Genomic DNA, 27,430 nt, shown 5'->3' with positions numbered 1-27,430 from the left:
TCCGATTTGATCCACTGTCCAATACATGCACTTCTAATCCACCACCCAGCTGAGATGACACCAATCTCATCTTTCACTTTCTTCTCTCATTATTTTCCACTCTCTTTAACATAAATAAATTATCTTGGGGCAAACGGGTGATGACTTTCAAAATTTTCCTTGCAAATTGTTATTCTTTATTTATTAAACTGTTGTTCCACACATGTAAAAAGTCTACTTATAGCCTTTGGCTAATTCATAATAGAATGGACTTTTTTCCAAAAATTTTTAAATATTTATTGTACCTTTCTTCTTGATTAAATTATATATATATATATATAACCTGTGCGAATAGAAAGCAAATTAACAACCCCTTCAAAGATCATACACAGTTCAGTGTTCTTCTGCCTCTTTTTCTTCACAGCCTTACCATGACCTTTCTAGTGTTGCTGCTCTACTTATGTTTTCTTACCTCTATGGGGGGGCCTAAAACTATTGAAGCTGTGCCTAATTATCTGTATCACATATGCATAAACACAACAGCTTTCAACCCCAACAACACCACCACCATTAGTGTTTACCAATCAAATCTAAATCACCTCCTTTCCATCCTTTCCTCAACCTCCTCCACTCATGGATTTCACACCGCCACTGCTGGCCGTGACTCATCAACTGGATCAGCCATCGCCTACGGCCTCTTCCTTTGCCGCGGAGATAAGTCCGCGGCCGTCTGTGGAGAATGCGTGGCAACAGCTGCTCGAGAACTTCTGAATCTTTGTCCAATTGTGAAAGAGAACATAATATGGTACGACGAGTGCATGTTGCGATACTCCAACCGCTCTTTGTTGGGCATCTTAGACGAACAATATGGAACTTTTCTTTATAACACGGAAAACATAACGGAGAAAGATCGATTTGAGGGATTACTAAATGCCACCATGAAGGCTGCTGCAACTGTGGCCGCAAGTGGTGGGCATGAGAAAAAGTTTGGGACTAAAGAAGCTTATTTCACCGGGTTTCAAACGCTGTACAGCCTCGCACAGTGCACGCCAGACTTGTCCAGCGGCGATTGCAGTAGATGTCTTTCGGACGCGATGGATGATCTTTATTACAAGAGATATAACACACAACAAGGTGCAAGGCGTCTGCTTCCTAGTTGCAATATTGGGTTCGAACTTTACCCCTTCTACAACAAGACTAATACATGGACCCCGCCAACCACCAACAAAGGTATTATATTCCAAAATGCCTTTAATCAAATGTCAAATTGCATTAACACACTCTATGTTTTGCAATTTTTTATTTTATTTTATTTATTTTTTTTGTACAAATGAAATCATTTGAATTTAAATATTTCTTTTACTAATGATTTCACATGAATTAATTTATATATTTTTATATTTTGAAAATAACTTTTGATAAAAGGTTATAAATGCCCCTAAGCACTTAAATAAAAAAAAAAAATTCTAAATACGTTAGTATAGAGTTTTTTTTTTAATTTTTAATTATAAACTCTGATAATTGAGACGATAGAGTTTAAAATTGTCAGGTAAGATACGGAGGGATGGGACTTTTATATTATAGTATGGGTTGTTGGTATCGGATTTGCTTCTCCTTCTTTTCCTAGGGTTCTTTGAAGCGGTGAGCCAAGTCATGGGTTGTCTATAAAGGTCTTGGACAGCTTACCTAGTCACAAATCAACAAAATCTAATGCATTCAATAGAGAACATATTAAAAATTTAATAGAATATATAAAATGAAAAGTAATAAAAAAAATACAAATCACTACTAGAATCACATTGATAAATGATGCAATAAATACGTCGCACAAAATAAATAACAATGTATCACACGGTGTTGCCTAACATCCTGTCGTTAAAGCCATAAAATAACAAGCGACGCAGTATGAGCGACTGTTTTCTTTCAATCCACTTATAGCGAGGCATTATTTAGCGATGCTTCATCATAATGTCGCTAAAAATATATTAGCGACTGTTTTATATAGTGTTGTTAAATATATTCGTCGTTAATGAGTCATCTATTTAGTGATGTATCGATGCTTTTAGCGACCTATTTGAAGGTCCACTTATAGCGACGTATTATTTAACGATACTATTGGGAGAGTCGCTAAAAAAGCTACTAGCGACTTACTTTAAAGCATTGTTAAATATATTAGTCGCTAAAAATAGGCAATTAAAGGTCGCCAAATATATTAAACGACATTGTTATTTGTTAATGCATTGTCCTTTTTTTATTTTAATTTTGTGAAAAGTGATTAAAATAGTATAAATATAAAAATAATTAAAATACAAAAAAACTAAAACTAGCTTCATCCAAAATAATTAGAATACAAAAATTTTAAATAAATATTTTTCATAAGAAATTAATTATCAAATAAATTAAATATTATCTTATTTACATATTTTTACATAATTTGTAAACTATTATATTTTTTTATAACAAATTTAATATTAATTAAACTTCCATGAATGTACACTCATTGAGATGGAAGTTGACGTCCTCTTGTTGACAATATTACACCCTTATACTGTATATGGAAAAATTAAAAAAGTTATTAACACTTATGCAAAATAAATAAAATATTAATTATTATTAAATATGTAATTTAGTAAATGAAAATTTAAAAAATATTACCATCATTCTTAATATTTGACGGGATGCATTTCTCCTAATTAAAAGTGGAAAACACATAATGAAGCGGATCAAAAAAATAATTAAAATGAATAATAATAAATGTTATAAATATTACTTAAAACATAGGTTAATAAATATACATACCAATTTATTTAGAAGATATTGTTTATGTGACAGTCCTGACCACCCGCATGTAGATATTATCCTCTTTAGACCTAAGAGGCTAAGGCCAGTGGGACTGGCAGGTGTAGGGGTTGGAAGAGAATTCCCCCTAACCACTGAGACACATTTTACACCCGTGAGGGTTGGGTTGTAAGAGGATTCCTCAGGCCCAAAGCTAAGAAATAACTACATGCGGGTGGTCTGGGCTATCACAGATGGTATCAGAACCGGACTCGGATTGGTGTGCCAGCGAGGACGTTGGGCCCCAAAAGGGGAGAATTGTGAGATCCCATATTGGTCGGAAAGGGAAACGAAGCATGGTTTATAAACGTGTGAATACATTTCTCTTATAGATGCATTTTAAACTCTTGAGGGCTGGGTTGTAAAAGGATTCTCCAGGTCCAAAGCGGACAATATCTACATACAGGTGGTCTGGGCTATCACAATTGCAATGGGAGGAAAGAGACCAATTTTATAATTAGGGTAGTTAAAGCACCAATTTCGAGGAAACTAGGGATAAAAAGGTGTAGTGTATGTATTTAGTTATATCTATTATAAAGATAAATTACATATGATAGTGTCTATAGAATGAGTGTAGTTATTAAATTTCATAGTGTGGATAGAACTAATCTTAAAAATTTAACTATCTTCAAGGAAATAATTAAGCTTTCCTCATACAATATATAATTTTAAGTTTGAATTCTTACACTCCCATGGCATAAAATAATAAAAAAATAAAAACAATTTAATTGAATATATTTATAGTGTGTACAAATTAATAAAGAGGACGATATTACAACAAATATAAAATTTGAAGGGATATTTCTGTAATTTTGAAAATATAAAGATTATCAGAATAAATAAATAGACTGAGTGTTAATCAGTGCAATCTTCCTTTTTTAATCAATTTCATACTCATACCAGTTAATTATTAATCCTATTTTTTTGTATTTGAGGGAAAAGGTAAAATCTCAACTGCAACGACTGTGGCCATTGCTGTACCAAGTGTTGCATCCGTGGTAGTAATATTAATTGTCATATTGGGCTTCTATTTCAAAGGAAAAAAGAAGTATAATGCGGAACAGGAGGAGAATGATACTGAACGATTAATTTGTACACGAGTTCTTAAACTTTGATCTCTTTCTTCAAAGTTTTTTGATACTTGGTGTTTGATTATAGAATTGAAATTAAGCTTACACTGTTTTGGTTTTGTAGCTGAGAATGACATTACAAGCATAGATTCCTTGCAATTTGACTTGGCAACAATTGAAGCCGCTACAAGCAATTTCTCTATCAATAATAAGTTGGGCCAAGGAGGATTTGGAGAAGTTTACAAGGTATATAAGAGTTTGTATATGGAAATTAGTTCACTTAGAAGCTATCTTCATGAATTTCTTACACGTAGTTTTATACATTAATTTTCAGGGTACACTTGCAAATGGACAAGAAATAGCTGTGAAAAGGCTATCAAAAGGCTCTGTGCAAGGTGCAAAAGAATTTAAGAATGAGGTTATATTAGTGGCCAAGCTTCAGCACAGAAATCTCGTGAGATTGGTGGGATTTTGCTTTGAGGGAGAAGAGAAGTTACTTGTCTATGAATTTGTGCCCAACAAAAGCCTTAACTATTTTCTATATGGTAACGGATCGATTTGTTCACTAATTTGTTTTTTATTATTTGAAACTAATATCTTGTTTTGGACATGAATTGTTGGTGAATTTGCAGACCGTGTCCATGAGCAAAAAGAACAATTGGATTGGTCAAGACGTTACAAGCTAATAGGAGGAATTGCACGGGGAATTCTATATCTTCATGAGGATTCTCATTTTAGAATTATACATTGCGATCTCAAACCTAGTAATATATTGTTAGATGCTGAAATGGAACCAAAAATTTCTGATTTTGGTATGGCAAGGATTTTTGGAGTTGATCAAACTAGAGGAATTGCAAGTAGAATTGCAGGAACATAGTAAGTCAATTAACTAAGTTCTAATTCGGAACATAGATTTATAATTTACAAATGCATACCCTCATTTGGTTATCTTTGATGCTATGATTCACACAATTGAATAAATTTCCATTAAAAATTATATTAGTGTCCCGAAATTTAGTGAGTTTTTACAAAAAGATTTATTACAGTATTGTATAGTAAACAAGCCATGGATGCTGAATATCTATCTGTAGTGGCTACATGTCTCCAGAATATGCAAGGCGTGGACAATTCTCTGTAAAATCAGATGTGTACAGCTTTGGTGTCACGGCTATGGAGATTATAAGTGGAAAAAGAAATAACACTTTCTATCAATCAGGTTGTGCTGATGCTGAGGACCTTTTGAGCTATGTGAGCATACATCAGAACAATGATTCCAAATTCTAATAAACAATCATTTTGTCAAATAATGATTTAGAATTCGAATCCCACACTTTAGAACATCTATGTACAATTATATGATGAAGTTCATAACTTTGTAGGCTTGGGAACTTTGGAAGGAAGGAAAATCTTTGGAGTTGATAGATCCAGCATTAAGAGCATCTAGTTCAGAGAATGAAGTTGTTAAATGCGTCCAACTTGGCTTATTATGTGTAGAAGAAAATCCAGAAGATAGACCCACCATGGCTTCAGTACTTACCATGCTTACTAAGCATCATCTTAAATTGCCAATACCTCAAAAACCTGGATTTTGCTTTCAAACAGAGTCAAATGGTCATTGTCCTCAATCTATCAATGAAGTCTCAATTTCTGAGCAAAATCCTCGATGATCATCCAATTTCTATTTTGTGCATTATATATGTTTTCTATTATTTTGTGTTAGATATGGGTTTAGTCATCCTTTTTTTTTTTTTTTTTTGGGTTGAACATTTATAGAATTGTTGGAATATAAGATGCTATAGTTTTGCTTTTATAGAGTGATGTTTAGATAGGCCTAATAAGAATAATATACTTGTAAGTTGGTTTAATTTTTATGTAAACCTTATGGGTGTGCTGCTCCGCTCTTATGATCCATTAAAGACTACACTAATATATTTGTATTGCAGAGTTTTATGCTGTGTATAGTATTTTTGTATTTAACTTGGTAATCTATCGTTTTTATTTTTGTAACCCATCGTTTGGGAAGAGACCACTAACAAATCCATAAAGCATCCAGTTATGTATATGGGAAGTAGACAATTAACTATACCGTAACCTGTCGTTTTTATTTTTGTATTTATAAGTATTACACTTTCTAATTTATTAATCAAATTGGTCAATCTATTTCCAAAGATAAAAAATTCAAATTAGTCAAATCCTAATTTTATCCAATCCAACTACAACTTTGCCTTTCCTATGAAGTTAAACAGAGAAAACTACAATACTTGCGAAACGATAAAACCTTGTGATAAAGTTTCAATTTCATGATAAAGTATCATGGCAGGTTCCTAATAAGAAGAAACAACTTTTGATCAACCTTAAACTTGGTACAATGGATTGGATCCCCATTCAGCCACAACTGAAGCCCACCAAATGAAGCATATATTCCCCTGAAGCAAAAGTGATAGTCTTACATGTAAATACATGTTAAATTACAGACAAAATGAACCTTCAGCAGCTCCATTACCACTAGTACCACTAGTTCTACTAGTACTACTGGGACGACTAGAAACAACGTTGGTAACATGGTTATTTTGGCAGCAGGAACCAATGCTGCTATTGCCAGCATAAGTGCTGCTGCAGATGCCTGTGGGGGTTGTGGTGGCAGTGGTGGAGGCGGAGGTGGTTGTGGTAGAGGTGGTGGTGTTAGCTGCTGTGTAGGAGGAGAAATACCCAAAAATCTTAATGCATGGGAGGAGAAAGTACCAACGAATCATAAAAAGAAAAAAAAAAAAAAATCAAGAAATCAATATCTTATTTGAGTATTGGGTTTCGAGACAGCTTGATTCTTCCAGCAATAGTGGAGAAGCAAGTATTGATGCTAGGTGGAGAATACGACTAAGCAAGTATTGATGCCAAGTTCCAAAACGAAGCAAATTTCTAGTACTCCAGAAATACCAATTTCCACTCTGCTACACTGGTGGACTCACTCACATAGATATTGTAGATTTTATTTTATTTTATTTATTTATTTATTTATTTATTTTTAAAAAGAATAAGGAAAATGGGTTCCGTAAAAGTAACTTCCCGCTTTTTTAGTTTTAACGCAAGCGAGCCGCTTATTGTTTTTGATAATATATATGTATACACATATATATACATATGTTTTTAGACAAGTGGGGTAGTATATAAATTAATATTCAAGTTAAGGAATATTATGGAGATAGACTACAATATTTGGGCGGGCCCATATTTTATATAAGTCGAAAAAAATACTCAGCCTCCATCACTAATTCGACAATCTTGATGTTTAAGTGACGGTCCTTCTCCGTTAATTCTATCTGTTGGCACAGAGTCAATTTATATTAGAATCAAAATAGATAGAGTTGTAAATGGGGTCATTCGAATTTTGCTCATCCAAAAAAAGAAAAAAGAAAGAAAAAAAAAAAAAAAGTCTAGTCTTGAACGCTTCAATAGTAGCTTAAGTAAACCTATATTTATACAAATATAATTATATAAAGTATACAGTTAATTCAAACGTGTATATATATAATACTTATAATACATCAACAACTTGTTACATATAATACTTATAATACATCAATAATTTGTTAGTTACATTTAATTTTAGAGATGAAAAGAAAATTATAAAATTAAGTATTCAAATTTTGTTGGTTTTCATCTTATAAGAAGTCAAGCCAAAAGCAACTCGAATTTTTATTGAATGACCCAAAGCCAGTTTTAAAAAACATATTTTAAAATTTTACTAATTTAAAAAGAATCTATTCATTTCTAAAATTTTGTGAACCGAGTTTGAGAATTCTTTGGTTTGCATATGGGAAGCATGGTAAAAGAAGGTGTTTGGTAGCTTTTTCCTTTTGTACAATTTCCATTTGATCAACCACACTTCAAATCCACCACCTCAGCTGAGCTGTTACCATTTTCATCTTCCACTTTTTTTCTCTCATTATTTTCCACAAATTTGACTTTCTTAACATAAAAATTAACTTGGAGAAATTTTTGGCTACACAATGTATTTGGTACACATTGATCAATGATGTTACGCCGTGTGTGCATAATAATGCACCTTATTTAAAATATTCACCGTTCGTAACCTTCTTTTTTTTCGTTATATGTTTTATTTTTTTATTATTTTTTTCTTTTCACTAGTAGCTATACTACACCGTTCTTTTCCTTTGCCATAAATAAAAAATCTCTATGGATGTAAGTCCTTATTCATTATTTTCTTTTTAAAACGTATATAAAAAATTCTACTATCAAAATTGCCATTGTTATGGATAGATGTTTATATAAATTGATAGAGATATGCAGATAGGATTATAAACTTAATTTTGCTTTTCCATAATATATATATATTTGCTTTTGATTAATCAAATTAGTTTTGATTTTATAACTTCAAAGAAAACTTGAATTTTTTTTTTTTCTCTTTTACCTTTCATACAGTTTCTTAGTAACCAAACAAAATTCAATATTTGGAAAAAGAACAAAAATGAAAATTTCACAACCGATTAGAGCCCTTGGATCACAAGAGTATGCATCAACACTAGGATCTGCATCAGAGAACTTAAATTTGTGCAATTTGTTTTCTTTCAAAGAGTCTTCAGTCTTCAGGTTTTTTCTTATATTTTTCTTTCAATATCAGGTCACCTCCATTATTCTTTTCTGCCATTGGAAAAAGAGGTTTAGGAGCGAGAAAAAAAAAAAAAGAAAAAATAGCAACCTTTAAACTCTATAACTACCAGGTCAAAAGCCACCTTGGTACACAAATGTTTGCCCAATAATTTCTCATTAACTTGGGGCAAACGGGATGACTGTCAAAAATTTCCTTACAAATATTATTCTTTATTAATTAAATTTTTGTCCCACACGTAGAAAGTTACCTTGTAGTCTTTAGCGAAGTCATAATAGAATGGAATTTTCTTTTTTTTTTCTTTTTTTTTTTCAAAAATTTGCAAATATTCATTGCACCTTTTTCTCTTGATTCATTTATATATAGATATATATATATATATATATATATATGTAATCACTGCGAATAAAAATCAAATTAACAACTTCAAACATCATACACAGCTTGTAAGTGTTCTTGTACCTCTCTTCCTTTACAGCCTTATCATGATCTTTTTCCTGTTACTCTACTTATGTTTTCTGATCTCTATGTGGGGGCCTAAAACTACTGAAGCTATCCCTAATTACCTATATCACGTATGCATAAACGCAACAGCTTTCAACAACAACACCAACAACATCACCATTAATTTTTACCAATCAAATCTATATCACCTCCTTTCCATCCTATCCTCCACCTCCACCACTCATGAATTTCATACCGCCACCGCGGGCCGTGACCCTTATACCGGATCAGCCATCGTCTACGGCCTCTTCCTTTGCCGCGGAGATGTGGCGGCAGCCGTCTGTGGCGTATGCGTGGCAGCAGCTGCTACAGAACTCGTGAAGCTTTGTCCAATTGAGAAAGAGACCATAATATGGTACGACGACTGCATGTTGCGCTACTCCAACCGCTCTTTGTTGGGCATCTTGGACGAACAACATGGAGCTTTTCTTTATAACACGGAACACATAACGGAGAAAGATCGGTTCGAAGGATTACTGAACTCCACCATGAAGGCTGCTGCAGCAGAGGCTGCAAATGGTGGGCATGAGAAAAAGTTTGGGACTAAAGAAGCTTATTTTACAGGGTTTCAAACGCTGTACAGCCTCGCACAGTGCACGCCGGACTTGTCCAGCGGCGATTGCAACAGATGTCTTTGGGATGCCGTGGATGATCTTTATTACCAGAGATATAGCGCACGACATGGTGCAAGGCGTCTGCTTCCTAGTTGCAATGTTAGGTACGAGCTTTACCCCTTCTACAACAAAACTGCTACTTGGACCCCTCCGGCCACCACCAAAGGTAGGATATTCCAATACACTTTTCATCAAATGTCAAATTACATTAAAACATTCTATGTTTGACACTCTATTTTCTTTTTCTTTTTTATTTATTTACCCTTTTTTTTTTTTTTTTTTGGGTACAAATGAAATCATTCAAAATTTATTTTTATTTTTATTTTTAATATCACATGTATATTTAAATATTTCTTCTACTGATGATTTTACATGCAGATTCAACTAAATTTAATAATCGATCTACATTTTTAATTATTCAAAAAAGTTACTATATTTTTAATTATATTTTTATCTTTCAAAAATATCTTTTATAAAAGGTCATAAATGCTCCTAAGCACTTACTAAAAAAAAAAAAAAAAAAAAAAAAAAAAAAAAAAAAAAAAACTACCTACATTACTATAGAGTTTTTTAAAAACTAATAATGAAGACAATAGAATTTAAAAATCAAGAGGAAAAGATGGACAAAAATAATGGACAAATCATTCCTTTCAATTTTGAAATGTCAATATTTATCTTTCTTTTATGATTTATTTGTTTCCTTCATATATTTTTTTAATCTAATTTTAATTTTAGTTCTCTTTTTTTTTCTCACATTACTTTAAAAACCAAAAACAAATTAGCATGATATACACTATCAGGATTTTATAAACCAACGGAAACTTTAAAATCATTTTAAACTGATCAAAATTATATATATCGAAGAAAACAATCTGATATGAATTATATAAGTTAGACGAAAACTCAAGTAAAAATGAAATCATTTCATATACAATTAAACCCGTTCAAGTAACATATACGGAAAGAGACAACTTAATTCAGATTGCAATTTGATTTGGATTACATAAACTTTATGAAGACTCAAAGGAAAGTGAAGTTGTTCAGTACAAAATGCCTACAGTTTCTTTAAGCTCTTAAGTGATTTCTCAATGAAGATAAAAGCAATCAAATCAGATGGTTAGAAACTTCTTTTAGGATACCTAGATGGACCTCTCTAAATCTACACTTTAGAATCCTTTGCTTCTGACCATTCCCCGATAATTGATTTACGGTGATCAAACCTTAGAGCTGGACAAGGAACTGTGCATATTAGAGTGAAACATGACAGGTTTTTCAAGGAAGCCTTGTATGGGTGGAGGTCTTAAGCAATCCAATCAACTGGACTAAATTGTTTGATTATAATGTTAAAGATGAATAAGGCACTTGCCACGGGAGGAAGGAGACCAATTTGGTAATTAGAGTAGTTGAAATGCGTCCACCAATTTCAATGAAATTAAGGATAAAAAGATGTAGGGTATGTATTTAGTTATTTTTATTATAAGGGTAAATTAGGTATAATTTATTGGTGTAGGAGTAGTAATTGAACAAAAAATGAGTGTGTGTATGATGAATACAGCTATTAAATTTTACAGTGTGGATAGAACCATTCTTAACAATTGAACTATTTTTGAGGAAATAATTAAGCTTTCCTCGAACAATATATGATTTTGTGTTTGAATTCTTACACTCCCATACCATAAAATAATTAAAAATAACAACAATTTAATTGAATATATTTATATTGTGTACAAATTAATAAAGAGGGTGATATAATATGATTATTAAATTTCATAATGTAAATAGAGCCCCCCTTAACAATTTAACTGCCTTTGAGGGGGTAATTAAGATTTCCTCAAGCTATATATAATTCTTAGTTTGGACTCTCACACTCCCAGAACATAAAATAATTGATAATAACAACAATTTAATTTAATATATTTATATTGTGTACAAATTAATAAAGAGGGTGATATAACAACAAATAAAAAATTGGAAGGAATATTTCTATCATTTTTGAAAATATAAAGATTATCAGAATAAATAAATAAATGGACTAAGTGATAGTACGTGCAAGCTTCCTTTTTAATCAATTTCATACTCATACCAGATAATTATTAATCCTATTGTTTGTGTTTGAAGGAAAAAGTAAAATCTCAACAGCAACAACTGTGTCCATTGCTGTACCAAGTGTTGTATCCGTGGCAGTAATGTTGTTAATTGTCATCTTGGGCTACTCTTTCAAAGGAAAAAAGAAGTACAATGCTGAACAGGAGGAAAATGATACTGAACGATTAATTTGTACACAATTTCTTAAACTTTGATCTCTTTCTTTAAAGTTTTTGTAACTTGGTGTTTAATTATAGTAACAAAATTAACCTCACACTGTTTTGGTTTTGTAGCTGAGAATGACATTGCAACCATAGATTCCTTGCAATTTGACTTGGCAACAATTGAAGCCGCCACAAGCAATTTCTCTATCAATAATAAGTTAGGCCAAGGAGGATTCGGAGAAGTTTACAAGGTATATACGAGTTTGTATATTTAAATTAGGTCACTACAGAAGCTATCTTCTTGAATTTCTGACACATGGTTTTAGATTCTTGTATTTCTAAAACATGGTTTTAGTACATTAATTTTCAGGGTACACTTGCAAATGGACTAGAAATAGCTGTGAAGAGACTATCAAAAGGCTCTGCGCAAGGTGCAAAAGAATTTAAGAATGAGGCTGTATTAGTAGCCAACCTTCAGCACAGAAATCTTGTGAGATTGTTGGGATTTTGCTTGGAAGGAGAAGAGAAGTGTCTATGAATTTGTGCCCAACAAAAGCCTCGACTATTTTTTATATGGTAACTGATCGATTTGTTTACTAACTTGTTTTGTATTACTTGAAACTAATATCATGCTTTGGACATGAATTTTTGGTGAATTCGCAGACCCTGTCCCTGAGCAAAAAGAACAATTGGATTGGTCAAGACGTTACAAGCTAATAGGGGGGATAGCAAGAGGAATTCGATATCTTCATGAGGAATCTCATTTTAGAATTATACATTGCGATCTCAAACCTAGTAATATCTTGTTAGATGCTGAAATGGAACCAAAAATTTCTGATTTTGGTGTGGCAAGGACTTTTGAAGTTGATCAAACAAGAGGAAACACAAGTAGAATTGTAGGAACATAGTAAGTGAACCAACTATGTTTTAATTTGGAAAATAGCTTTATTATTTACAAATGCATGCCCTCACATGGTTATCTATGATGCTATGATTCACACAATTGAATAAATTTCCATTACAGGAGGGGGGGGAAGGGGGAAGTGACATTTGAAAGAAAAAAAATTATATTAAAATCCCTAAATTTAATAAGTTTTTACAAAAACATCAGTACAGTCTTGCATACTAAACTAGCCATGAGTGCTAAATGTCTACCTGCAGCGGTTACATGTCTCCAGAATATGCTATGCGTGGACAATTCTCTGTAAAGTCAGATGTATACAGCTTTGGTGTATTAGCTATAGAGATTATAAGTGGAAAAAGAAATAACACTTTCTATCAATCAGGTCGTGCTGAGGACCTCTTGAGCTATGTGAGTATGCATGAACACAATGACTCGCAATTTCTAATATACAACTATTTTCTCAAATAATAATTTAGAATTTGAATCCGACATTCTGATCATCTATGTAAAATTATTTGATGAAGTTCATAATTCTGTAGGCTTGGGAACTTTGGAAGGAAGGAAAATCTTTGGAGTTGATAGATCCAGTATTAAGAGAATCTTATTCAGAAGATGAAGTTGTTAGATGCATCCAACTTGGCTTACTATGTGTAGAACAAAATCCAGAAGATAGACCCACCATGACATCAGTACTTACCATGCTTACAAGGCACCATCTTAAATTGCCATTACCTCAAAGACCTGGATTTTTCATTCAAACAGAGTCTGATAATCATTCCCATCAATCTGTCAATGAAGTCTCAATTTCTGAGCAAAACCCTCGATGATCATCCAAGTTCTATTTTATATGTTACATATGTTTTCTATTCTTTTAAGCTAAATACTGGTTTAGTACACTGTTCCTTTGTTTTTTATGCTATAATTTTGAATTTACGAAGTGGACCTAATAAGAATAATATAACTGTAAGTTTGGTTTGATTTTTATGCAAACCCGTATGGGTGTTCTTCTCCAGTCTTATGGTCCATCGGAGACCATACTACAATATATTGTATCACATAGAATTTTATGCTGTGTTTAGTGTTGAACTATATTGTCACCTACCGTTTTTAGTTTTGTATTTATAGGTGTTAGTATTTATAGGTGTTACACTTCCTAATTTATTAATCAAATTAGTCAACCTATTACCAAAGATAAAAAATCAAATTAGTCAATCCTAGTTTTATCCAATCCAAGCAAAACTATGTCGTTTCTATGAAGTTAAACAGAGAAACTGATTCAAAGTAAGGTCCTTCTACAATACTTGCCAAACGAAAAAAAAAAAAAAAAACCTTGTGATAAAGTTTCAATTTCTTGATGAAGTATCATGGCAGCTTCCTAATAAGAAGAAACAACTTTTGATCAACCTTAAACTTGGTACAATGGATTGGATCCCCCTTCAGCCACATCTGAAGTCCACCAAATGAAGCATATATTCCCCTGAAGCAAAAGTGATAGTCTTATATGTAAATACATGTTCAATTATAGACAAATATAAATTTATCAGACTAGGACATGTTCAAATATGTTACATACGCTTTGACGTCAGATCCTGAACCTTCTTCTGATATTTTATACACCAATCCATGCATGACATATTCAAATTTGTCTGCAAGAGACTTCTGCTCGCCCTGGAAAGGTAATATAGTGAATAAGCTATCAGGCATTGCATTTATATGGAAAAATCACCAACACACTGAAAGCAATCCAGAGAACATATGAGAACAAGAAGTGTAGTTCAAAATGCTTAATTAATGTAGTTATAGCAGATTCTTTTTAAAAAATATTGTGGTTTTTTTGGGAGAAGGAATTCCTTTATTCTAATTTTCATTCAGTTTGATTAATGCTATTATTTAGGGGCTATCCACATCAACACATGAAGAATAGGTAATGGTAATCAGGCATTGCATTATAACTAGTAAGAGGACTATTTTTACCTGCATATCATCACTGGAGGAAAATGCTTCATTCCAATTAAGTGTGGGTGACAATACCATCAAGAATTTCTCTTTTTTCTTCATCGGATATATCTCAGTATTTACATCTAGATTCATCAATATCCCATGCTTTTCACTCTGTGCTGCAATCCTAGTAACTAAGCGGACAAATCAAAATGTAAATGGAAAATTACCAAACAGGAAAAGAAAAAACGACTAAAGTGCATATCGTAAAAGTTAAATCCATTAGTTGACCAAGTGAAATCAATACATTATATAGAATAAAGAGCAAAGGACAGGCATTAAGATACTTTCTCCATATGCATATGGTCGTTTTTTAAAACAAGGCAATCAAAAACTTGAAAAAGCAAACTAGAACTAAACATACCTTTATCAAATTTTTCACCGTTTGGGTTTAGAATCTCAATTGTAAAAATGTCATCAAAAAGGATGCCAGCCATCATAACAAACTTGACCCTTAACAGAAAATTCAGGGCTACAAGCTACACCTACACAGAATGTCATGGACAGAAAGACAAAGGAAAAAGAACAAGATGAGTGAGGCTAATGACATCTCTACCAAATAAAGTCTTCAACTTTGAATTTATGAGTATCAGTAATTTATGGTTTCGAAAGTGATGAAATTGCATGCATTACAAGTATCCTTCTGCTGGATAAAAGATTGATGAACTTCAAATTATAAATTTTTCATTATATTCCCAGCAGAAAACACACTTGATCATTCTGACAAAATTTGTAAAAACACTAAATGGACAATTACACTGGATATTCAATCACAAAGACTAAGCCAAGTGAGCGAGCCTCCAAGTTCTGATTTTCAGTCTTTCTACCAACTTTTATTTTGTACTTTTCATTAACAAATATTTTGTTCATATAACCAAATTAAAGTAAGTATCTTGAATCAGAAAAAGTGTGTTTTTCTACACTTATAATGAAAAAGGAATAAACCAGAAATCACAGACCCACATTGTAAACCTGGACAGAAACCCCTCAAAAAATAAAAAATAAAAACAGCAAACAAAAGAAGAAAATCATATGAGAATTTACAAAGAACAAAAATCATAAACCCATGAAAACACAGCAACCACGACAGATAAATTCAAAACATATTCAACATAAAAACCAATATAAAACAAATATATTTACAGACAATAAAATATATTAAGAAAATATATCATTTAATATTAAAAAAGAGCAAAAACCCACATACTATTTTGTCTGAAGGAGATGTAGTGGCTGGCGGTGTTCAAGCCGAGCTGGGCACAGGGGAGGCTCGCTAAGAGGGAGAAGAAGAGCTGGAGTGGACAAAGGGAGACAAGGGACGGTAACCAAGAAAATATGAGGGCGGGGTTTGTATCTACGACGTCGTTCGTTAAGCGTCTTTTTGGCCAACAAGCGACGTCGTTTGGTTTACGGGGTTAGGCACCGCAACAATTTCATTTAGGAGCTAAATTTATATTTCCAACTTTTTTATATCAATAGAGAAAAATAATAAAAAAAGGGAAAAAAAATTTCTTAAAAAAATAGGTTCACTGTATTTAAATTAATTTTATCATGTCGATCATAATTCAAAGCAATAACCAAAATTATCTCAATTAATTTCAAAGGGAAAAATGCATTTGTATCCCTTAATATTTGGCCTAAATACAATTTTGTACCATAACTTTAGAAATTCATCACAAAGCTCCCTTGGAGATAAAACATTTTTACTAATTTGACCTATGAAATACTAGTTTTACCCTCGTCCATTGATTTCAAAATATAAATTTATTAATTTACCCTTGATGAGTACTAAAAAATCATTTCCTTTTGAGTCCATTAATGCATTTGGTTTTTAAGTTTCAACTCAACGTTTATTTTATTTCTATCACCAAAAAAAAAAAAAAAAAGGAAAAAAAAACTCAGGTATATTAAATAGCCAACTAATATTTCACCCCAAAATTTCAGGAAGAAAATATCCCAGAATGAAAGAAACAAAAGGCTCAATAAAAGGGAGAAGAAAAAAAAATAAATAAAAAGGAAAAATCAAAATCTAAGGTTTATTTTATAGAGAAAACCAGTGTTTCAACCCATAACTTCAATTAAATCGTCAAAAATAAATTTTTTAAAAAAACCTATGCTTTAAAAATAAAAATAACCCATAAAAAAAAATGAAAACCTTTTTTCAACCGAAAGAAAAAATCAAAATCTAACAATTATTATATAGAAAACCAGTGTTTCAACCCAAAACTTAGAAAAAAAAAATAACAATAATAATAAAAACGAAAACCTCTAAAAAAATTGAAATCTAACATTTTCTATAGAGAACCAATGAAAACCAACTTAAGGAACCAAAAATCTAACATTTATTCAATGGAAAACTAGTACTTAATTATAAACAAAAAATCATCACAGAACCAATTGTTTAAGGGGTTTACTGTTGACATACCTCTAAGGAGTCACACTCAAATATGGTACAATGATCTTGCTTAATTTTGCAGACAATATAGTTTTTGCTTCCATTTCTTAAAAATCGAGTGTTAGAGCAAATTACCAAAAAAAGCCAGAGTACCAGAGCAAAGGAGAGATATTGTTTTTCGAGGGAAGTAAAGTGAAGCCTCTGACAGTGGGATTTGTGAGGAAGCTTCTATCAGAAGGAATTCACGCGAAGCAAGGCAAGACAATCTATTCTTTTTTTTTAGGTTTTTTTAAGTATGATCTAAGAAACTACAAGTCGATTTTTCCCTTTGACCGTTTATTCTAACAGAAGAAGACTAATGATGATTTATGAAATTGATGGTCGTGATATGTACTTATGACAAACCATTGGCTAGTCAATGAAATTAACCCTAATTGTTAATTTCGATCAGCATATATACTATTGGTCATATAATTATTATTATTACTTCAATAGTTACTTCTAACAATTGTATTTGGTAATTTTTTTTTTCTTGGTGAGGAAAAAATTTATCTTTTACTTGAAACAACACTGTTATGATAAATTCTGCCTCATTCATTAAAGGTATACAAATTGCATGCTTCAACATAAAGTCTATATACTTCTTGTAGGAATAATATCAGAATATTTCCAACAATCTGTCGTCACAATCTGTCGTCTTTTAAATTCACGGGCATGCCACTTCAAATCCCATGCCACTTCAAACTTGTAACAGTTTAAAGAAATAAAAGTAAATGTTAAATCCCATGCCACTTCAAACTTGTAACAGTTTAAAGAAATAAAAGTAAATGTGCGCCAAATGAATCAAAGTTCTCATTGTATTGATTATTAGAAAATAAAAATAATTTTATAAAGTTCGATTGCCTTAATGAATAAAGAACTTTTAAAATAAAATTTCAACTAAAAATAATAAAGAACAATAAACTAAAGAAAATAAATTCTGAAGAGAATAAACTAATTAGTCTATATTCTTGTAGTCGTTTATGGAGATATGTTGAGATGCCTTTTTAAAAGCCAATGGAACTTCAATTTATATATGTAGAGAGAACTTTGAGTTGCTTCGCACGCTTCCAATGTGGGACTTTTCCAAAAACCAACTTCAAAATCATAATTTATACATGTGCAAATTTTATCTCTCTATCACCTCCAATCAATGTGGGACTAAGCTATTTAATTGGTCTCCCAAAAATAATATTTCAATGAAATAAAAATATTAATTTGGAAAATTAATATTATGGTCCAAATTGCCCCCTTGCTTTGTAATTTTGTGGTCACATGTAAAAATTGCAAAGCAAAGTTAGTCCAAAATGGTTTTTCACTTCTCTAATCCTTAAACCAAATCTTTATCACCATTCCACCTACTAAAAGAGTTTGCCATATGAGTTTGCAATCTATTTTTCCAGCTTTTAGACTGACATGGCACTTTCCAGTTACATCATCCTACCCAAAAATTGACTGAACACCATAAACTGCCACATATATAATTGCCACGGCTTCCATACACATCAAGATTCCATATACCAATTAAAGGTTAAACTGACCACACTTTTATAGACTCTCAATCAAGCTTTCAGCATAATTTCCTCATTCCAAGCTCAAAAATTCAACTCAAACGGAAGATTTCCTTCTTTCCTTATTCCTTAAAATCCTTAGAATTTCCTTTTTTCCATCTTGAGCGTCTCTTGTGGCCTGTATACATACCAATTATGGATCAATCACTAATTTCTACAAAATGGCATGTCCAGCTCTCATTAAACTGGATGGCCGAAAGATGGCTACACAAGGTGAAGCTTTATTTCCCAATGGAATATTTGACTTAGCAAGAATAAAACCAATTTAAGGTAAAGTTCCATGGCCACACAAGTTATTTATCGATAAGTTGCCTCCAAATATACTTTATTTAAAATATGCCAAGATATTATCTCTCAACGCCTTCCCGTAATTTCCAACTCCATAACCTCCAAAAATGGCTCCTTATTCCAAGACCCTTTCAATTTCTTTAATGCGGCGAAACTTTCATAACCTTATAAAAACTCTGCCGGATCTTATAAAATACATATTATTTTCTTTCACTACCAAATTAAGCTTCGGCCACCATATAATGCACCAAATAAATCAATTCTCATTTGTATATCATGCGGCCATCAAACCCTGGAGTATATAAACATATCATCACAATTACAAATCCATTGCTTCCAAAAATTCTCCACGTTTTTTTCAGGTCACGGATTCCATAGATACACATGTGATTGTCTGTTTTTCAATTTACTTTGCTTGCAGCCAAAACACTCCAATTCCAAATGGAAATTCTTGTAAATTGAGCCATCTTTTAAGTGGGATCAACCATCCATCTTCAAAGTGCAGTCCGACCAAGCCTTCTCTTCTTCTTTAGTTGCAGGATCTGATTTCCAAAGGAAGCTTATATGCAGGTTTTTTTTCTTTGCAAATCCCACTGTAAGACATACGCTAACAGCACCTTATTCTCCTTGCCGTCAAGCCTCCATTGCACCAAGCAGACAGCTTCCACGAACTGTATGTCTTTCATCCTTCTCAGCTTCATTTACTGCACCATATTCAGCTTCATACTGCTCTAACGCGCGGCCTCTTTACTAGCCACTGACTTAGTATTAAAACATTGGCTTTGCAAACTTAATTTGATGTAGATATATGGCCTTGTGTTTGTCGAATATGTGTGTACATTGACTTGTTTATTTACTGGAACCTGCATGAAGTAATGCTCCAAACCTGCAACACTTGCTCACAGCTTCATATGACACCGAAGTGTCAACGTGTCTTCAATCTAGCTATTCCACCATACCTTTCAGTTTCATATATATATGTCTAAATAGCATCTAAACCTCTCATGCCTCTTGTTTATATATATATATATATACATATATATATATACATGTAAAGCATGGAAAACCTCCACAAAAGCACACGATTTCTCATGGTTTGCTTTCTTTTTCTTTTTTAATGTATGCACATGTGAAGCATGAAGATACTCACCAAGGCACACGGCTCCATACATAATATATAGCAAAAATGCATCCACATGTCTTTTGTCCAGCCACACAAACTTTCTCTTGGTTCCATATATATATACATATATACATATCAAAATATCCCATGCTTTCTCTCTTTCTCTCTTTTTTTTTTTTTTTTTTTTGGTTGTACATATATCTGTATATATATTTCAAAAAGGTGCCGACATGTTTTTATTCGAACACACAGGCACTCTTTCGGTTTTTTATATATATATATATACAAAATTTCATAACATCTTATGCTTTGTTTATATATATATATATATGAATATAGCATTAAAAACCTGCCAGTAACCCTCCTCATTTCACCTCATGGCTGTTTAAACCTTTTTCAAGCTGTTGAATTTTTTCTTAGGTAATCGGCTCAACTATTGATCATGAGGACACAGCTTTACCAAAGCCATAATACAAAAAATAATGAGGCTCACGATTCATCTCCACAGCCAAAGATACTAATGGCCTTAATTTAGCATATTAAATATATATATATATATATATTCTGAAGTATTCTTTTTATATATAGCAGGCCACTAATAAAGACAAGTTGTCATATGTGGAGCAACTTGAGCATGCTATCAATCGCACCAAAGATGCTATTGATGAATAGGATTTTGATCGAGAGAAACCAACTTTACAAGGAATTTAGCCTTGGCCGTCGATTCAAAGACAAAATGCCTTTTGAAGTTGAAGCTGTATTCCAAACTCACCCAGATAGAGTTTTACAATTCTCCTCATCATCCTTGGATTAGGCTAAGTGGGAAGATTCTAAACCTTTTAAGTTGTGGCCAGTCACACCTCCGGAGTGGATTACATGGGTGGATCGATTGGACTCCTATTATGGCAATACCTGAGAGAAATCTGGAATTTATGCCACGATACATCTATCCTGCCTTGACATCCCATGCAACAAGGGCTTGATTGCAGCTGCACTTTGCTTTTGATATTTTGTTTCCAATGTTTTTTATTTCAGGTTTGGAATGATGACACCGACCTTGATGGATCTAGCTGTTCTGCTCAGTCGTAGACCTCATGGCGAACTTTTGTTCATTACTGCTCTATCTCGAGACAACATGCTGCATTATGAAGAAGCCAACTTCCCAAAGCATGAATCTTCTTACAACCACTTCTTGAAGAACAAGCAAGGCAAAGACAAACCACCCTCGGATCAAGAACACATTCATTTTCTTCTGCTGTGGTTATGCAGGTACATCTTTTGCATGCCTTCAATGTAGGTGACGAAAGGATACATTCATATAGTTGAAGTTCTTGCTATTGGTAACCCTATGCTTTTGGGCTGCTTGTTCTTGGTCACCTATACCAAGGAATCAATAATGTAGTCAATGCTAACACAGACCTGCATCATGCCGGTCCTCTGTGGATATTGCAGCTTTGGTTCCATGCCTACTTTCCTTCGAAGAGGCTGTCTCTATCCACAAGACAACCCAATACACTCCCAGGCCATCAAATCCTACAAAATGGTTTGCAGGGACATTTGGCCAAAGATTGCTTTGATTTCTTCTACTCCATAGACCATCGGGCTCCGGAAACTTTTTCTATGCTGACCAGATATCCTTTTCTTCCTTCTTGGTTGAGTACTGTTGTGAAGTCCCACATCGGTTGGAAAGGGGAACGAAGCATGACTTATAAGCATGTGGATACCTTTCCCTTGTAGACGCGTTCCCATGAGGGAAAGTAAAACCGTGAGGGGTAGGATTGGGCTCATCACTTAGCTTCCAAAGCGGACAATATCTCGGTTGGGCCTAGGAGGCTCGAGCCAGTAGGACTGGCAGGTAGGGGTTGGAAGAGGATTCCCCCTAACCATTGAAACGCGTTTTAAACCCGTGAGGGCTGGGTTGTAAGAGGATTCCCCAAGCCCAAAGAGGACAATATCTACATGCGGGTGGTCTGGGCTGTCACAGATGGTATCAGAGTCGGACCTGGATTGGTGTGCCAGCGAGAACACTGGGCCCCAAAGGGGGAGGATTGTGAAGTCCTACATCGGTTGGAAAGGGGAACGAAGCATGACTTATAAGCATGTGCATACCTTTCCATTGTAAACATGTTCCCATGAGGGAAGGTAAAACCGTGAGGGGTAGGATTGGGCTCACCACCTAGCTTCCAAAGCGGACAATATCTTGGTTGGGCCTTGGAGGCCCGGGCCAGTGGGACTGGCAGGTAGGGGTTGGAAGAGGATTCCCCCTAACCACTGAGACACATTTTAAACCCGTGAAGGCTGGGTTGTAAGAGGATTCCCCAGGCCTAAAGCGGACAATATCTACATGCGGGTGGTTTGGGTTGCCACAACTGTGCTTAATCCTTACCAAGGCATAGAGAAAAACCCTCCATTAGTGAAGACTTTGAAGATTATTTGGTCCAGCATGCTGATTAATTGAGCTCTTCCTTTCGGTCGAAAATTCAAACCCAATTAGTGCGGTGTAGAAGTCGATTGTCCAAACCTCGTGGCTTAACAATCTAGTCTTTGCTAAGCTATTCCTGTACCGTAGGTGTCTTCCCATAATCTTTGTTTGGCCAATCGACCATCCTTTTCCTCAATCAACGAATTCAGGAAATGCAATACTACCTTCAAGCAATCTAGCTATTCTTTCACAGTGTCTTCTAATCTAATCCCACCACCACTTGGAACTTCAATGATTGATGGACCAAGATTGCAATGTTGTGTTCAGTTGTCCTGTTGAGGATGTTGCCATCTGTGTCTTTTCCAAACACAATCCCACCACCAAGACTATCGATGGTCATTCCACACAGATAGTGGATTCATTTTTGCCTCCACATTCTAACCAATCTCTAGACATTAGTAAGTTTTTTTTTTACAAAAAACAACCTTTAGCAAATGTGGTTTTGCTTGAACTAACTGTTTTACTTTTGTAGATTGTTCATTTGATGTTCAACTTTTATCCCCTTCGTCTGCCAATGAAACGACTTCCAAAAAACGAAAAAAGTAGGACAATCCTGTACTCCCGAATCAGGTATAACTTAGCATCGTACATGTGGTTTTGGTTTTATTTATACTAAAATTAACATTATCAATAAATGCAGAAAAAACAACACGAACACGCTAAGATAAAAAGACTATCATCCCATCTTCTAATGGCAATCAATCTCCAACAAATGACATGCATAGTGATATTATTAATATGGAGGTATGTCATCCTCAGCCTTTTCTTTCCACTATTCATACATGTCAACTCGTTAAATTTCTTTTTATCATGACAGAAAGGCCAAACTTTGGACAAACACCATTTTTCTCTTTTAACCGAATCTTCTATTTTGCCTTTGGTGTCTCCGACCTTGTTTGCTATTCCCAAACCTCCTTTCGTGACAACAGGAAACAAATCCAAGGTATATATATATACATACACATATATATATATATATATATTTTACACTTCAAGTTATCTCAAATGTTGAAATAATTTTCTCTATCTGTTATTTTATTTTGTAGGAATCTTTCATTTTTCTAGTTGAATTTGACCTTGGAGAGAATACTTTCCTTGATGTTGATGACCTTCTCTGACCAGTCTCACCTATTTTAGTTGTAGAAACTCCAATTGTCACTAAGACAAAAGCAGACGATTCTGAAGTTGAAAAAGTCCAAAAAGCTTTTGACTATGTTGTTAGCTTTTTCAAAGGAGGTTTTGAGGCCTTAACTAAAGATGAAGCATGAGAAAAACTAGACAAGTCATTTGGCATCATCAGCGACACTTCTTTATTAGATGCTAGCGTTCGTTCTCGTGCCTCTAAGATCCATGACACTTTTCATCAGGATGTGGATTCCTTTTTATCTGCACAGTGGGATATTGACGAGGCTGAAAAACTTTCCTCTTCTTTTTCTAATCTCCAAGCTAAGTTTGCTTCCTTGCATGCTGACCATTTTGCAAAAAAGCAAGAAGCTGTTGCTTTAGCCATTGAGATCGAGGAGTTAAAGGAAAAACTATCCACTGCAGAAGCTAATCTCAAGGAAAAGGTCAATCATGCCAATAACTTGCCCACTCAAGCTGGTTTTGTCAAAGAGAAAATTATCAATACCAAAGGGAAGATCAAAGCCATTAGAAACAAAGGACCTCAATCTGAAGAAACTAGCCAATGTTGTAATGGATTGTGGGAAGCTTTCAAAAAAATAGCTTATGATGTATTTGGAGAGCAGTAGCCTCTTTTTTTTTATTATTATTTATTTATTTTTCCTTCTCTAGATATTGTTTTATTTATTTTCTTAGACCAGTCCATCGAATTTTATGGCTCCTTAATAAATTTATTCTTAGCCATTTGTCGGCCAAACAATTGTATCTTCTTCAAATCATTACGTCTTGTTTGAGATTAGCTATCAAATTCATCCTATGCCTGAGTTTTTCAAACTCGGAATATAACAAATATATTTTACGAGCAGCCAAAATTGGCTAAGCCATATACAAAAATAGAAAATAATGGTAGTGAAAATTTCGGCCCTAAACTTTATTAATGCCAAATGAGATAATGAGTACAAGAATTAATCTCTTATTTAATGCACCTAACTAGTTTCTTTTGCCTTTATTGTTCCATGAGCTTCCTAACTAGTTGGGTAAAATTTCTTTAAGAAGCAGCTATTGATCGGGTTGGAATGCTTTGTACCATCCATGTTTTGAAGTTGATACGCTCCCTTCCCTAATAGTTTGGTGACAGTGAACTGCCCTTCCTAGGTAGGAAACCATTTGCCATATTTCGAAACTTTGGAACCAATTGATAGGATTGCTTTCCACACTAAGTCCCTTTCCCCAAAGTCCTTGAATTGTACTCTCTTATTATATGCTCTTGCCACAACTTTCTACTGTATTTGGAGATGATCTAGTCTAGCCAATCTCACTTCGTCCAATTCTTCTATCTCTTGCATCATGGCTTGACTGTATTCGGTCGGAGTAAGATTGTGTTGCTGGGCAATTCATAGGGATCTCACAGTTACTTCTATGGGTAGAACAACATCATGTCCATATGTTAGTGTGAAAGCTGTAGTTCCAGTACCAGATCTCTTTGATGTCCGATAAGCCCACAAAGTTTCAGATAGCAAGTTATGCCAATCCCTCGGATTGTTATCTACCATTTTTTCCAAGATGCTTTTCAGAACTTTATTTATTGCCTCAGCCTGACCATTGGCATGAGCAAAATATAGGGTGAATGAATAAGCTTAATCCCATATTCCTTGGTGAATATTTCAACTGCTTCACCCCTGAATACCGTTCTGTGATCAGCAATAATAGTTTCTGGTATGACGAACTTATGGATTATATCTTCTTTGATGAACTTGATCACATCAGCTTGGTTCACAGTTTCATCGGTGGCACCTCCACCCACCTAGTGAAGTAGTCGGTGGCGACAATGATGAACATATGTTGCTTGCTCGATGGAGGATACACCTTACCAATCAAATCCATGGCCCAACCTCAAAACAGCCAAGGCTTAACTATTGGGTTCAATGGTACAGCTGGAATGTGTTGTACTGGACCATGACGTTGACAAGCTATACACCTTTTTGCATAATTAATGCAATCAAATAGGATAGTCGGCCAATAATAGCCATGTCTTCTTATCAATCACTGATTTTTATTCCCACTTAATGTGCACCACAAATACCCTCATGCACCTTAGCCATTACTAACATTGCTTCATGTTTGCCTAAGCATTTCAAAAGTAAGCCATCCTGGCCTTTCTTATATAACTGCCTGTTAAATAAGACATATTGAATTACTCTTAGGCAAGTCTTTCTGTCATTCTTTCTGCTAGGATTCCCCAAGTATTTTACCAATAGAAATTTTCAATCATTTTCATCTATCTCTACACAAAAAATTTCTCCCATCATGAATCTTTCCTTCAACATTAAGAGATTCCTCTTCCATATACTTATGATCTTCTCTGTCAAATCAGCTGGAATGTGTACTTCTGATGCTATTTGGGCTATCTCATTGGCCTCAAAATTCAACTCCCTTGGCACTGGTTGAAGGATTACATCGTTAAAACTTTGTATGAGTTGATTTGCCACCATGTAATATTTAGATAAAGCCAAATTATGACAACTGTATTCACCTATCAAATGTTTCAGGGCCAACATTGAGTCGCCAATTATTTCAACTGAAAATGGTCCTAGTTCCTTCAAAATTTCCAAGCCAATGATTAAAGCTTCATACTCAGCCTAATTATTTGAACATTCAAAGGGAGTTAGAATGACAATTGTGTCTTTCGTCCTATAGGGAATTCAATTACAATTTCCACCCCTGCTGAAGTTTGCATCCTTGATCCGTCAAAATTCAATTTCCAAGGAGTAAGGAAAATTGAAGCTATCTCTACTGGATCCATTTCACTTTCCATTTCTAAACATGGCTGATCGGCCAGAAAGTCTACCAAAGTTTGTCCTTTCACTGCTTTTTAGGATTCTAACAAAGCTATTGTCCACTTTCCAATCTGCCCTATGATAATGGGTTTTGACAGCATATACTTGATTAAGTCGGTTGGAGAAATAATAAACACCACAGTCGGTAACATGTAGTGTCGTAACTTTGTTGCTACAAAATACAACGCCAAGTATAACTTCTTTATAGGAGAGCACTTCAGCTTATTTGGTATGAGAATTCTACTCAAGTAATATACAACATGCTCTTTTTCGAATTCATTATCTTAGGCTAGCAGACAGCCAATAGAATTTTCTGATCGAAATATAAAGTTTGGCGGCTTCTGTGGAGGCATAATGACAGGTGATCTTGCCAAGTATTCTTTTATTCGATCAAATGCCTCCAAAGGTGATGACTTTCCCATTTAAATTCTTCTTCATTCTTCAATTTTAGTAGCTCTGAGAAAGGTTGAATCTTCACAGATGTGTTAAAGATGAATCTTCTAAGGAAGTTGATCTTTCCAATAAGACTTTGCAACTCCTTTTTATTTTGCGGTAGTTTGGCTTCCAAAATTGCCCGAGCTTTATTTTTGTCAACCTCAATGCCTCTTTGATGGACTAGAATTCCTAAAAAGTTATCTGCATAGACACCAAATTCACATTTCAAGGGATCAATCTTCAATTTGTGTTTTCTCATCCGCTCGAATGCCTTTCTCAAATCAGCTATATGATCTTTCATGAAATTGGATTTTACAATGACATCATCAATATAAACCTCTAGAATATGCCCAAT

At 33.9% G+C, this 27,430-nt stretch overlaps 4 protein-coding genes across 8 annotated transcripts; 3 read left to right on the top strand and 1 right to left on the bottom strand.

Annotated features, from left to right (window-relative positions):
• Positions 1-455: 455 nt before the first annotated feature.
• LOC107423550 (cysteine-rich receptor-like protein kinase 10) lies at positions 456-5,554 on the top strand. The gene is made up of 6 exons (XM_048477002.1): positions 456-1,209; positions 4,012-4,133; positions 4,222-4,432; positions 4,520-4,763; positions 4,979-5,135; positions 5,267-5,554. The coding sequence occupies exons 1-6, from the start codon at positions 456-458 to the stop codon at positions 5,552-5,554; spliced, it is 1,776 nt and encodes a 591-aa protein (XP_048332959.1).
• Positions 5,555-9,041: 3,487 nt separating this feature from the next.
• Positions 9,042-9,860, top strand: LOC125423301 (cysteine-rich receptor-like protein kinase 25). Its single transcript, XM_048477001.1, has one exon. It carries the CDS (start codon positions 9,042-9,044, stop codon positions 9,858-9,860), a length of 819 nt encoding a protein of 272 aa, XP_048332958.1.
• Positions 9,861-12,093: 2,233 nt separating this feature from the next.
• LOC107423548 (cysteine-rich receptor-like protein kinase 10) lies at positions 12,094-13,829 on the top strand. 2 transcript variants are annotated; one of them, XM_060815240.1, is made up of 4 exons: positions 12,094-12,457; positions 12,545-12,788; positions 13,043-13,193; positions 13,325-13,829. In XM_060815240.1, exons 2-4 carry the CDS (start codon positions 12,700-12,702, stop codon positions 13,610-13,612), a joined length of 528 nt encoding a protein of 175 aa, XP_060671223.1. In that variant the 5' UTR covers positions 12,094-12,457; positions 12,545-12,699; the 3' UTR covers positions 13,613-13,829. The 2 variants fall into 2 exon arrangements, with proteins under 2 accessions (XP_060671223.1, XP_048332640.1); XM_048476683.2 differs by having other exon boundaries at positions 12,094-12,788.
• LOC107423561 (DNA-directed RNA polymerases II and V subunit 8A) lies at positions 12,876-16,145 on the bottom strand. 4 transcript variants are annotated; one of them, XM_048476686.2, is made up of 6 exons: positions 15,991-16,145; positions 15,148-15,268; positions 14,760-14,917; positions 14,359-14,453; positions 14,115-14,262; positions 12,876-13,083 (listed from the first exon to the last, which is right to left on the bottom strand). In XM_048476686.2, the coding sequence occupies exons 2-5, from the start codon at positions 15,221-15,223 to the stop codon at positions 14,148-14,150; spliced, it is 444 nt and encodes a 147-aa protein (XP_048332643.1). In that variant the 5' UTR covers positions 15,224-15,268; positions 15,991-16,145; the 3' UTR covers positions 12,876-13,083; positions 14,115-14,147. The 4 variants fall into 4 exon arrangements, with proteins under 4 accessions (XP_048332643.1, XP_048332641.1, XP_048332644.1 ...); XM_048476684.2 differs by lacking the exon at positions 12,876-13,083 and having other exon boundaries at positions 13,968-14,262; XM_048476687.2 differs by lacking the exon at positions 12,876-13,083 and having other exon boundaries at positions 13,968-14,262; positions 15,987-16,115.
• Between the last annotated feature and the right edge of the window lie 11,285 nt (positions 16,146-27,430).

This window comes from Ziziphus jujuba, chromosome 3 (assembly GCF_031755915.1).
Source record: "Ziziphus jujuba cultivar Dongzao chromosome 3, ASM3175591v1".
Classification (NCBI taxonomy): Eukaryota; Viridiplantae; Streptophyta; class Magnoliopsida; order Rosales; family Rhamnaceae; genus Ziziphus; species Ziziphus jujuba.
The sequence above is the reverse complement of the archived record's forward strand: the minus strand, read 5'-3'. Positions and strand labels throughout refer to the sequence as shown.